This window comes from Nothobranchius furzeri, chromosome 16, assembly GCF_043380555.1.
Source record: "Nothobranchius furzeri strain GRZ-AD chromosome 16, NfurGRZ-RIMD1, whole genome shotgun sequence".
Lineage (NCBI taxonomy): Eukaryota > Metazoa > Chordata > Actinopteri > Cyprinodontiformes > Nothobranchiidae > Nothobranchius > Nothobranchius furzeri.
This window is the reverse complement of record NC_091756.1, coordinates 54430906-54444241: the sequence shown is the minus strand read 5'-3', so window position 1 is coordinate 54444241 and position 13336 is coordinate 54430906. Positions and strand designations below refer to the sequence as shown.

Below are 13336 nucleotides of genomic sequence, written 5' to 3'. Positions count from 1 at the left end.
GACCTCTCCCCCGACCCGGAGGTGGCAAGCCACCCTTTTCCGGTCGAGAACCATGGTCTCAGATTTGGAGGTGCTGATCCTCATCCCAGCCGCTTCACATTCGGCCGCGAACCTACCCAGCAAGAGCTGAAGGTCAGAGCTGGATGAAGCTAGGAGGACCACATCATCCGCAAAAAGCAGAGACGAGATTCTCCTGCCACCAAACTTGACACACTCCACACCACGGCTGCATCTAGAAATTCTGTCCATAAAAGTGATGAACAGAACCGGTGACAAAGGGCAGCCCTGGCGGAGTCCAACCCTCACTGGGAACAGGTCCGACTTACTACCGGCTATGCGGACCAAACTCACGCTCCTCTGGTAAAGGGACTGAATGGCCCTTAACAGAGAGCCGCCCACCCCATACTCCTGGAGCGTCCCCCACAGGGTGCCCCTGGGGACACGGTCATAAGCCTTCTCCAAATCCACAAAGCACATGTGGATTGGTTGGGCAAACTCCCATGCCCCCTCCATCACCCTTGCAAGGGTATAGAGCTGGTCCACAGTTCCACGGCCAGGACGAAAACCACATTGCTCCTCCTCTATCTGAGATTCAACTATCGATCGGACCCTCCTCTCCAATACCTTGGAGTAGACCTTTCCAGGGAGGCTGAGGAGTGTGATCCCCCTATAGTTGGAACACACCCTCAGGTCACCCTTCTTAAAGATGGGGACCACCACCCCGGTCTGCCACTCCCTAGGAACTGCCCCCGATGACCACGCAATGTTGTAGAGACGTGTCAACCATGACAGCCCTACAACATCCATAGCCTTGAGATACCCAGGACGAACCTCATCCGCCCCCGGGGCTCCGCCGCTGTGTAGTTGTTTGACTACCTCAGCAACTTCTGCCCCCGAGATCGGACAGTCCATCCCCAGGCCTCCCAGCTCTGGTTCCTCCTCGGAATGCGCATTGGTGGGATTGAGGAGCTCCTCAAAGTATTCCTTCCACCGTCCGACTATAGCCCCAGTTGACGTCAGCAGCTCCCCATGCCCACTGTAAACAGTGTGAGCGAGTTGCTGCCTTCCTCTCCTGAGGCGCCGGACAGTTTGCCAGAACCTCTTTGGAGCCGATCGATAGTCTTTCTCCATGGCCTCACCAAACTCCTCCCACGCCCGAGATTTTGCCTCGGCAACTGCCACTGCTGCACCCCGCTTGGCTATATTATGAGATACTAAATTTGGGATTTTCATCAGTTATAATCATCAAAATGAAAAGAAATAAACATTAGAAATATTTCAGTCTATGTGTAATGAATAAATCTAATATACAGCTTCAGTTAAATGAAATTACTGAAATAGATCAACGTCGTCATGATACTCTAATTTAATGACCGGCACTTGTAGATTCAATGGATTAGAAATGAAAAGGAACCCTGGTACCTCGGAGTGCTGCTACCTGCAAACTCTGGTAAAATCTTAAATCTTCATTTTGACAAATTATTCAAAAATGTTCTTGAGGAAAACATTTTTGTGCTTCATAACAAAATAGTTCATAGTTCTTCTGTTGCCTGTCAGGACTTGCCTCTGATGGTTTGTGAGCATGTGTGTGTGTGTGTGTGTGTGTGTGTGTGTGTGTGTGTGTGTGTGTGTGTGTGTGTGTGTGTGTGTGTGTGTGTGTCATTGGTCACTGTAGGCCAGGGACCAACATTCCCATTTTTGTCGATTTCCTGATTCTTTCGTGCATGAGGAGGTTCTCTGGTCCTGAAGGTTTTCTCACACCTCTGTTCTTTCACCTCGGGGTTCCGAGACAGCTGGAGTTGTTGGAATAGACAGATGTTCCCCACATTTTCATTGGGGGAGGGGGGGAGGTAGTATTTTGCTGGAGGTGTGTGTGTTTTGGTTTCTAACTTGTGTGTATAAGACAGTGTGTGTTCAGCCAACCAGAAGACAGAAAACATTTTCTTGCTGATGTTTTGGAGTTCAGCGTTTCTTGAGGATGGGTTAGGATTAGGGGTTTTCCTCCGTGATCACAGGTTCTGTCAGATCATCATTAGTCATCCTGCTGCTGCTTTGACTGCCTTGGAGTAGAAGCCATTAGTGGTGTTCAGCGAGGTGTTGGGTGATTATCTAACATCACATCTGGTTCTCAGCCTGATGCGTTCCTCAGCGAGGTAAATATTTGTCATCTTTAGGGAGCAGTTTCCTCACAGAGGAAAAGGAATGTAAATAGAAGTGTTAAGTTAAATTGAGTATTTTATTTCCTTATTGAGTAAATGTGCATTTAAAAGTAAAGGATCATTATCTTTATTAATATGATGAAGTTATTTTCATCACTAGCAATTACAGATAATTTAATGAATAATAAGAAGCTTTAAAACGGTGAGCCTCAACTGGCAGCCCATGGGCCACATCTGGTCCTCCGGACCTTTGTGCCCGAACGCCCCCCAACTGGGGGACTTTGAAGTTAAGCAGCAACATTCATGTCCCAAATATCAATAATTATGTTCTCCAAACACATTAAAACTACAATCAAAACCGACCGTGAGACATTATAGGCAGCAATCACTGAGTCAGTGTGTGTGTGTGTGTGTGTGTGTGTGTGTGTGTGTGTGTTTACATGGAAAACAAATCAATTTTAAACATTAATAAAGTAAGATACAATAAAACTTGAACATTATTTTAGAACAGCATCGGGCCCTTATGGCGTCTGCTGGAAGAACACTCTGGCCTTTGAACAAATTTAGTTGAGGTCTCCTGATTTCTAAGGACACATCCGAGTTCCACATGAATTCTCCTTTGGGAGATTTTAGTTACAGAATTCGTCCTTAATATTTGGCATTTCACTTTTCTTAAAAACGTATCATTATTTCATTAAAAATATTATTTTTCTCACAGAAACGTTGCTGAAAACGTGTTTTCCTTTATTTTATCAGCGTCAAAGGGGACCATGTGAAAACTAGATGGGTCATCTCGAATGGTTTTTCATCCTCCGAAAATATAAGTGAACAAGTGAATGAATGATTAAGTTGAGCCGACTCTCTACGGTGATTTCTTAACTGCGGTCTTGTTTTGTCTTGATAAAAATAAATAAATAAATAAAAATAACACCAATTAAAAGCGTTTAAAGTTTGAGAAGTTTCCTGTTCTGATTTCCAATCTCTCCACGCCCAGGTCGAGAGAAGAGAAAGGATCCCATGATCTCTGCCGGTGATGCCGAGTTTCCGCGGGACTTCCACACCCTGGCTGCCAGCGGTGGCCGAGGGGCACGGCGCTTCCAGGACAACAGCAATGGAGGCTTCATGTCATCCTCGCTGGACCGCCGGCACAACTCTGTGGCTGCTAAAAGCCTGGAGGCCCTGAACAGCATCCACAAGGCGGACATCGAACGGCAGCGAGATGCCCTGATGGACCTGCAGAAGAACAAATACTCCAACAGTCCTGGTGGCTTGTCTCAGGGCTCCGCTGTAGCCGGGCGGCAGGTACTTGACTCAGACTTATCTGATGCTGTTTTCTATTCAACAACCAGAACACGGGTCAAAGAGACACGATGCTAACACTCACACACATCAAACAAAGGAAAAGCTGAGGTTTAACTGGGTCTCACTTTTTAATAGCATGTTTATAGGTTTGTATTTTTATAAAGCCTTAGTCCTGGAACCCCCTCAAGGTGCTTTACAGTCATTCACCCTCAGATGCACATTCACACCCTGGCGGTGATAAACTGCACGGCTGCCCTGGGACACACTGACAGAAGTGAGGCTGGAAAACTTTCAGAAAACATGGGGAAGGACACCTTAATCAGACTTCCTGTGAAGACGAGGTTCACAGAGAAACTCTTACGTCCCCGACAGGAGATGTAAAAACGTAAAGGAGGGGGTAACATAAGAAATGCAACAGTGGAGATAAAATGGGTTTAATTGTTATAAAAGGTTCTAAAAACAAGTGCAAACAGATGGCGAGCGTTATTAAAATAATGCAAAACAAAAATTTCACTATAAGGTTAACAGTTAAAAGAAAACTTATCAACTGTATAAAACACCTGGTTTAAACTGTATTAAAAGTTTTACCTAAACTGAAGGTGTTTTAAAAACACAACGGAGTTGATAAAAGTCTAAAAACTAAAGCAGAGTTAACCTTAAAACAGAGTCAACTAAGTTGACATCAACCAAAGATCCCTATGGATCACTCAGAGTTTTTTCCTTTCAACTCCTCAACTCAGAGTTAAAACTTTAAGAGTTAAAACTTTAAAAGTTAAAACTCATCCCAAACAAAAGGGTTGAAAACAAAATGAGGCCAAGAGGGCAGCAGAACCCCCGCACTGCTGCCTCCCAGTCTGCTGAAGGCACAGCCTTTTTACTCAGCTGTGCTCCTCAGCAGCTGATCACCAGGGCTGGGTGATCCTGGCTCCTGCGTCTCACTGGCAAGGCTGGTAACTGTTAGGGGTTGTATGAACTAGTCGACTAGTCGACTTCACGGCTCTGTAGTGACTTCTTATGCCTGTCATCGACTAGTCGCTGTCACGTGATAATGACTGACGAGATGCAGTCCTCGGAAAAGACAGCAGGTGATGAGCCCCTGCGTCGGGAGGCGGACGCGACGCACTGTGCCAGAGCGTCGGTACTGACACCGGCGGTAAAACGGACATTTAACCAAACTGTGACCTTTTCCCTCTTGCAATTTAACCTTCCCCTCACCCCCATCCTAATCTTAACCAGTTTGCGCATGCAAAGCTCTGATCGATGACGCGCTCCAGACATCTGCGTCCTGAGCACCGCCAAATCAGGTTTCACCACCTCAAAAACAAATTAAACACGCGATCGTTCATGTCGGCTCATTTCCTTTAATGTTTTCTGTCTGTTATTTGTGCCTGATGTGTTTCGCTGCTGCAGAGCGAGGCGCATCACCTGTTTTGTCCTCCGGTGACGCACCCCCAAAATTCCACTATCTCCGCTCCGCCACGAACTCCGCAGCAAAAACGGTCCCGTTGTAGTCGGCCGGCGAGCAGCGGCACTCCTCTGTTTTAGCGGTCGGTAGATCGTTTAGAACTGCAGTTCAAAGGTAACTCATGAGGTGAATATAAATAAATCCAGGTAGCAGTTTTTCTTTAGGACTGAGAGGAGATACAGGAAGATAATAAACAGACAGGACAGAAAAATAGTCGAATAAAAACAAGTTAGTTTTTGTACCTGCTGGTTGCAACAAACAGACACCATTGAAGGTAATCAGAAGTGAGGAACAGAAAATGAAATAATTATTTTAATGTTTAGAGCAGCAGGAACTCTGAGAGGCTGCAGGCGCATCAGTGAGTTTGCGGCTGCTGCGCAGGGGGAGGGGGAGAGGGCTGAAGCAGAAACTACCGTTGTTAAAAGAAATGTGTTTAACTTTGAAAATGTGGACGCAATTTTAATTGTCAAAAACTCCAGCGAACCTACCGACCCCCACCCCCCCACCCCCCGTGCCGCTTCAGGTGTATGACGTCATCAATGACTAGTCGAAGTCGACTCGATTTTCATTACTTGACTGTCAACTTTAAAAAAAATCAAGTCATGCAACCCCTAGTAGCCGTAACAGAAACGTGTAATGCTTTTTTTTCAGTTTAACATGCCAGTTTTACGTGAAAATAGTCTTCTACCCGTTTCCTGCATTAGCCGCCAAAAGATGGTGAAACGGTCGCTTTGGAAAAGCCACAAAGATCTACGTTACATGGAAAAGTAGCGTTCATGGACTCACCTTGACTCGTGACTGGGAAGTCTGTTGTTGGTTTAGCATCCAGGAGAGATGCTTTTGGGGTATACCTGTCAAGTTATGTGGGTTAGGGTCAGATCGATGGAATGGAGGGGGAGCGGGTTTCATCTCCCTCAGGTCTCCTTAGTAGTTTCCCCGAGTAAATTACAGAAAAATACAAATACGGGAAGAGGATGGGAAAGAGGGGTCAAATACGGGAGTTTCCTGGCCAAAACAAAAGACTTGACAAATATGGTTTCAGCTAGATGAAGCTAATCATTAGCATGAGTAACTCCACCACACAGCATAACTCCTTCAGACTTGTGTTATTTGTGAAGATAAAACATCAACGTTGCAGAGAAAATGGAGTCAGTGGTGGAGATGCTGTGCCGTTAGCCAATCAGAAGCAAGATATTTGCAAATGAAGAATACTAATTAGACAGACTCAAAATGCTTTCCACTTCCCCACTTCTCTGTCTGACTTGTTTCCTGAAACAGGAGAGCTAGAGCCCCCCCCCCCCCGGAAAACAGATATTTATTTAGAGACCAGAGCAGATTCTCTGTAACATTTCTCTGCTTGTATGTTTTAGTGAAAAAACGGAGTGGAGAACCATGATAGGAGGAATAAATATTTCACACACACACACACACACACACACACACACACACACACACACACACACACACACACACACACACACACACACGCACACACGCACACACACACACACACACACACACAGTAGCTTACCATCACCCGCAGTGTGTGAATGTGTGAATAGTGGAAATTTCTTTGAGTGCCTAGAAAAGTGCTTCCTATATCTAATCCATGATTATTATTATTATTATTATTATTATTAAATGAAGTAAATTCAGTCTGAAGTTAAACACTTGGTGGAGTTTTACGTAAATCGACCTTTGAACCATAAATGTGCCATTGTGTCTGTTTTAAAGAGGTCGTTGTTCTAATCCTCTAGTCTGTTCACACATAAATCATTTTCTTATCCATCTCTCACTCTTTCGTTGGGTTTTTATTCATAAATCTTCCTAAATATCAAACTTAACCTTTAAACCTCGCTCTCCTCCGTCTCTGGCTTCAGTCCATCTTGTCTCGGTCTGCTTCCTCTTCCTCTCCTCCCACTCTTCCAAAACATGCTTATCCCGACGGAAGAAGGTGGGAGACTAAGAGGTGGAGAAACAGGTGGAGTCTCCTGTCGTCATGGCAACTCGCTGCTTTCCTTATAAGGAATGCGAGTGATATCATACAACTGGCAATGAACACACTGTACCGAGTGAGGAAACAGTGGTAAGGATGGAGGGAGGAAGGGCTTCTTCACCGTTTGTGTGAGGGATGGATGGGAGATAGAGGGTGACAGACAGGAGCAGGAGGAGGAGGGGCAGGACGACGTGCTCACAGCCTCTCAGGCGCGACTACAGGAATCAGCAAGGGGGACTCTGCCAGCTCCTCTGGGCGCGGGAAATCCACCGAGCCGCAGTGGGAAGGAAAAATGGAGAGAGGGGAGGAAGAGGAGGCAGGCACGTGGAGGCTGAAGATGATCAGTCACTGAGAGGACACGGTAACTCTTTAGTCACGGGTTTCTTCCTCAGCGGAGGCTTTCGTGGTCCTGTATGGTGCTCTGTGGAAGGTGGGGTAATAAACATCAGTTCACCTGCATCTTCATCTTCATCGTGTTTGAGCTGAAGATGAATTCACTCAGACCTGAAGATCATTCATCTGTTTTCAGGGGAGGGCTCCATTTGCATCTATGTGGGCAGGTGATGGTCAGGTGTGTCACCGCTGCCGCAGTCATTTGTATTTATTAGTGTGTGTGTGTGTGTGTGTGTGTGTGTGTGTGTGTGTGTGTGTGTGTGCGCGTGTGTGTGTGCGCCTTGGTGTGTCTGTAGCATGATGGACAGTTGCTGATGAGGGTGGGCACAAAGATGGCTACTCAACATGCAGGTCAGGCATGCAGGTCTTCTTGTTTTACCTCCACCTCCAGAAATACTGGCTCTGTGTTTGCTCTGGGATTTCAGCTTAACCGACCGAAAGACATTAAAGGCAGTAATCACTGAGTCGGTGTGTGTGTGTGTGTGTGTGTGTGTGTGTGTTAGGGGAAACGGGTTTATGTCCCCCAGCATGTCCGCTGGTTGGTGCGTTGTTGGTTCATCGTTCAGGGATGTGATTTTTCTTTTCTAGTTTGAGGAGACGAAGCGAGCGGGTCTGAGCAGCTGCCAAGAAATGTGAAGGATCATAACACAAGGGGTGCTTGACTTCACCATTATTAGGTGTTTGTTTCTGTTGCAGTAATTGTGAGAAGAACCTGGAAGACATCTGATAACAATAATGGGATTCTCCCCGGTGTCTGCTTGTGATGACGAAGCAGTAGCGTGGAACGTCTTCACAGCTAAAAGTTTGAAACCGTCTGTAGTTAGTGAGGTTATTACTTCACATCTAGAAATAATCCCCCACCATGTTACGTTTCACTCTGACCAAAGGTTTGAAGAAATTAGTTTCTGCTACACCCCTCTGACTCTGGTTGGCATGGCTGATTCTAGATGATCTGGAATGAATAATTAATCAAACAAACATTCATAATTTTACACCCGCTATTGAAATGCATCAACTCTTTAATGTTGTTCTGACAGGATGTAAAGGCACAAGCGGCATTAAAGGGTACCCTCCTTCCCTTTCTCCAAACAGTTTGTTTATTTTGAGTGGAAGTTGGTTGTGTGTTGCTTTGAAACAGATTTGAGCTGTTTTAAACCGAGCCAAATCTGGAAATTTCATTAATCCTGACTTTATAAAGAGTTGATGAGTATGGTCTCTATGTCCTGCTTGACTTATAAATCTAATTGCTCTATTTTGCATTATGTTAATTGGTTGTAAATTTGTCTCGTATGTATTTCCCCAGACCTCTGCACAGTTCGTCAGGTTATAGTAATGTAAAGAGCTTTAAGATCATTTTTAGTTTTACCCAAAATGGCAAGAGTCCGACACAACGTCCCCCCAATGATGTTTGGTTTTAGCAGTTTAGACAAAGGTAAAAAGAAAAAGAGCAAAAATAAAATCTGTCTTGTGAAGAACTGCTTCAGTTAAGAGATGGTTTATGGGTAAATCTCAAAAAATGAGAATATGATGTAAAAGTCCATTTATTTCTGTAATCCATATTAGACTGAGAGACCATCTAAATGCTCAGGAACCCTCTCCAGGTGTTCTTCATTCATTAAATGATTAGAGTGTGACACTTTGAACAGGGGCGGCGTTAGGCCTGGCTACTTGGGCTGAAGCCCCGGATGTTTCATAGAAAGCCCCGGATCTAAATCGCGGAAGCAACATGCAGTACCAAAGTCCAACAGAGAGGGAGCAGCTGGCGGTAGTTTGTATACAGCCTGCCTGAGCCTCCACCACTGAAGAAGAAGCCCTTCAGCAGCCGGCTTCTTCTACAGTCTCTGCCTGAAACGCATGAGTGAAGATGGACATAAGGACGTTTTTTAGACCAAAAGTACGGCGACAGAACCCCAGCTTTGATGAGACTGGTGTTGACTCAGGTTTGTGAGTCTTATTTGAACATATTTGTTGTGCTGCTGGTTTGCCTAAAGTTAGCTTACTATCAGGTAAAGTTGATGGAGAAAGAAAGGGAATATTTACTATCATCTCACACTAAACACTAACAGGAACAATACTCTGCCCTGAAAATGCTTAATATGTAGCTTCAGATTAAAAATTATGTGGTACAAGACATAAATGATGTTGACTAGTGCGTGTCACGTGTGTGCGTGTGTTAAGCCCCGGATGTTCTTCAGTCCTTAATCCGCCCCTGACTTTGAACAATATTCTAGTTTTCTGAGATATTGAATGTGGGGTTTTCATCAGCTGTAAGCCAAAATCATCACAGTTATAATAAATAAAGGCTGTTATATCTGGCTTTGCATGTAATGAGTCTGTATCATGTGTTAGTTTCTCTTTTAAAGTTAAATTACTGACATTAATGAACTTTTTCACCAGATTCTAATTGTTTTAAGTCTGACCTGTAAATGAGAAGCTAAAACACCAAAATGCAAACAGGGAGGAGGAACATTTGGATTTATTGCAACCAATACCGTCATCACTTCATTGCAGTGTAAGAAAATATGTGTTTTGCATGTTTTCTAGCCTCGTGCAGCAAATAAATTGTTTTAATCATTGATGTGTCTTAATAAGAAACCATCAAATAACACAGACAGCTTCAGTCTGGAAAATTTCAAACAACAAAGACTTAAAAAAAACAACCCCTAATTAATGCATACATATTTGAATATATAAACAAATACAAAATTACATACGTGTAAAAATTTACAGGTCAGATAGTGTGAATAACAAATAGAAAGATATATTTACTGTTGCATGATCAAAGTATATTTCATTTACACTGATTCTCCTAGTAAGTTAAATTTCCAATGATTAGGTTCTGAATCCACAGGGATTGATCCATCCCTGGCTGCTATCTGCAGGGTATCCGCGGGTCCTTAAAAAGTCTTAAAAAGTCTTAAATTAGCTTTTCCAAATTTAAGGCCCTAAAAATCCTTAAAAATTACAAATAATCATTAAATACAGTTTCCAAAGGTCTTAAATGACCAAAGACCCAAAAAACAAGGTTCTTTTTTCTATAAAATTTTCATGAATTTCTAGTTTGTGTTCAGCATTTTTTTTTTTGTGTGTACGATGTTGGTGTAAACGGAACCATACACATTCAGCTGGTTGTGAAAGGGGGCTATTTTTAGATGAGCACATTAGCTGATTAAGCTAGTGGGAGCTTGCGCCATGGGGAAGTGCAAGCTTAATGGTAACTGGATGGCTAATCCCACGTTCACCACGTGGTTAGCACTGGTTCCAGGCAATAGCTGGAAATTATAGCTTAGATTTAATTTTAAAAATAGCTTAAATTTGGTCAAAGTGGCCTTAAAAAAGGTCTTAAAAAGTCTTAAATTTGGCTCCCTTACACCTGCAGATACCCTGTATCTGGGCAGACCCTCTTATCTGGCTCTTTATTTCCCAGGGAAGGGTCGTTTGATATATGCTTTAAAATAAATACATTTATACCCCAGTGACAATGATTCGGTAGCAAAAAGCAGAGGGATGATTCAGGAAACACACAGACTTCCACTAGTCTGGTTATTCCAAAAGGACTCTCTCCTTCCCAGATACATTCCCTATAACCCCACTGGCTCAGCCCCTATCACACGGAGGAAAGACTCTTCCTGTCAGTGGCGGTTCTACATGGAATTACTCCCCGGGCGAGGCCCCCTTTGAGCCCCCCCAAGTTTTGAAAAGCTCCTCTCAGCTTGAGCCACAGTGACTGGCAGAGCAGTCCAAAGGTTGGGGTAGATCTCCAATAGATCTTTATCATGATCCATAATATTTTAGAATTGCCTCTGAAATTGTAATTTAAACTGACATAAAAAACTGTAGACTACCAAAAATGCCAACTTTTACAGAACAAATAATGTAAAAATAATCAGTGCAGCCATCTGCAATAAAAAAACAGGATAGTTAGTGGTGACTGGGGAGTTTTCTTCTGCTTGTGGAGTTGTTTTATTATTATTATGTGAACATGATCAACATGTGTTTGTTGTTGTTCGTTCAGGCCACAGGCTGCAGCGAGCATTTAACAAATCCTAGTTTGAATCAGTAAAAAACGATTCAAGGAATTTTTTCGAACCATTTGAATATTCGTTTCAATATTTCAGCCCTATTAGCTCTGTTAGCAATTAGTTGACCGAATTTAACCGTTAAAATCCCAGTTAACTGGTTCAAAAAATTGAAAACATGCATCATGAGAGCGTACATACCTTTATCTTTCTCCTCTTTTTTTTTTTTTTTTTCCTGAATCGGGCACCTGGTGGTTTTAGCCTTTTCATCTTGTAGCGTAATGGTTGTTGGCTCTTTTATGAAAGTGGAACCATTCTACATAATAATCTGGAATATTAATTTTTACAAATTAATAACCAAATGTTATAGAGATAAGAAGACTCAAAGGTTGTTTTCATCGATAAACTGACGACCATATCCGTTTTTCTGTGTTTCAGTTCAATGAAAAGACAAGTTTAAATTTTAAGAGTTTTAATTCTTCAATTTAAACTAACGATTTGAAATGACAATCATAGGAAAAATAATCAACGTTGGCAACCTTGTTGGACAATCTTTAACAGTTGATATTTTAAGTTTGCACAAATAGACCTTGTGTTGGATGTGCTAAGATTTGAGAATAATGGAATTATGAATGCGTGCATGCAGGTGTCTGAGATTGCTTCAGGGAGAGAAAAGGTGTCTGAGTGAAAAATGATGTTTTGCAATTAAACTTTAGTTCTTATTAGAAAAAACAGCATCAGAACGCTATCTATTGTGCTCTGCCTCACCGTACTTAGGACCCCCGTTTAGATCCGGACCTCGGAGGATGTTTATCCAGGTCACACCTTAGCTGGCAGAGAAGACGAAGGTGTGCTGACGGTCCAGTCCAGAGTTGACCTCGTTACACATTGCTGAAGCGTTCGGCAGACGCGCTTTCTCAAGTTTAAATTAACTCAGAAATCAAAAGACACTGGGACAAGTCTGCGTTAGCTGGTTGCATTTCAGCTATTCTGTCTGGCTTGACAGAAATAGTGTGGAGGGAGAAAAGAGCCTGCAGGGCTCTTTTCCCCGTGGCGTTTGTTCCACACTTCTGCTCTCTTTCGTTCTCAATCTCGTTCTCCTAACTTACCAAAAACCACTTCTCTTCCCAAAGCAAACTTGTTGTGCGTCCGAGCAAATGTGCTTTGAGTTACCGTGAAGTGGGGCCTGTGTGAGCACATGTGAAGGTCATTGCTAAACATCTTCAAAACATTATTTAAATAAGTACTGATTCATTATAGTTCATTATGATTACCCAAAGCATAATAATCATTCATTTGATTAAAATACATTTATAATGAGCAAAGTGATCAAATGATTATTTAACATTTATAATGAAGAAAGTTTAAGACTTTGTTTTATTATGACTAGACTGTGGAGAAGTCCTTCTTCTGAAGCTGCAGGTGTTGGATGTTGTGGCGTCCTTCAGACTTGCTGTCGGCTCAAGTCTTAATCTGTGGGTGAAAGTGCTGGGTGACCCAGCTCTGACCCAGCCGGGCAAATACGACCTTTGGCACATAAACCCCATACTTCCTCACGTTGCAATGTTCATCTCTTCTGTTTGGCTCTTGACTCAATAAGTTTCCTTTAGTCAGGACTAAACAATTTGACCTTGATGGGGGGTGACCACAAAATCGTTTGGTTTTTCCTTTTTTTATTCGGCCATTTCAAACGATTCAGAAAAACCTGAAAGAATGATAGGCCTGTGTTTATGATATTATGAATGAAATGTGCGTTAAATAGAAGAACATCAAGATGTGATTGACTTTAGCCATGTTACAGTTGATTCAGCCCCTACCCGCTCATTTCATTTGGGAAAGACCCTGAGGTGAATTCCCCCGCCGCACCCCTCCCGTGCCTCTTCTTCATACACGCACGGAGCACGTGAACGTTCTCAGTCAGCAGGAGCGCCTGCAGCTGCAGGGGCGCCAATTTGTTGTTTCCAATCTAGACACTGTGATATGACAGATAATAGAAAACCTC

At 43.2% G+C, this 13336-nt stretch overlaps 1 protein-coding gene across 18 annotated transcripts in view; it reads left to right on the top strand.

The window, feature by feature from the left end:
- srcin1b (SRC kinase signaling inhibitor 1b) overlaps window positions 1-13336 on the top strand; it is a 185385-nt gene that overhangs the window by 54925 nt on the left and 117124 nt on the right. For 14 of the 18 annotated variants that reach the window (XM_054749529.2, XM_054749534.2, XM_054749528.2 and 11 more), the window contains one exon: window positions 3154-3461. In XM_054749529.2, coding sequence (XP_054605504.1) covers window positions 3154-3461 — 308 coding nt within the window. Of the gene's footprint in view, window positions 1-3153; window positions 3462-6857; window positions 7353-7419; window positions 7494-13336 lie in introns of those variants that run through there. The other 4 variants (XM_015962193.3, XM_054749543.2, XM_054749542.2 and 1 more) reach the window with 3 other exon arrangements.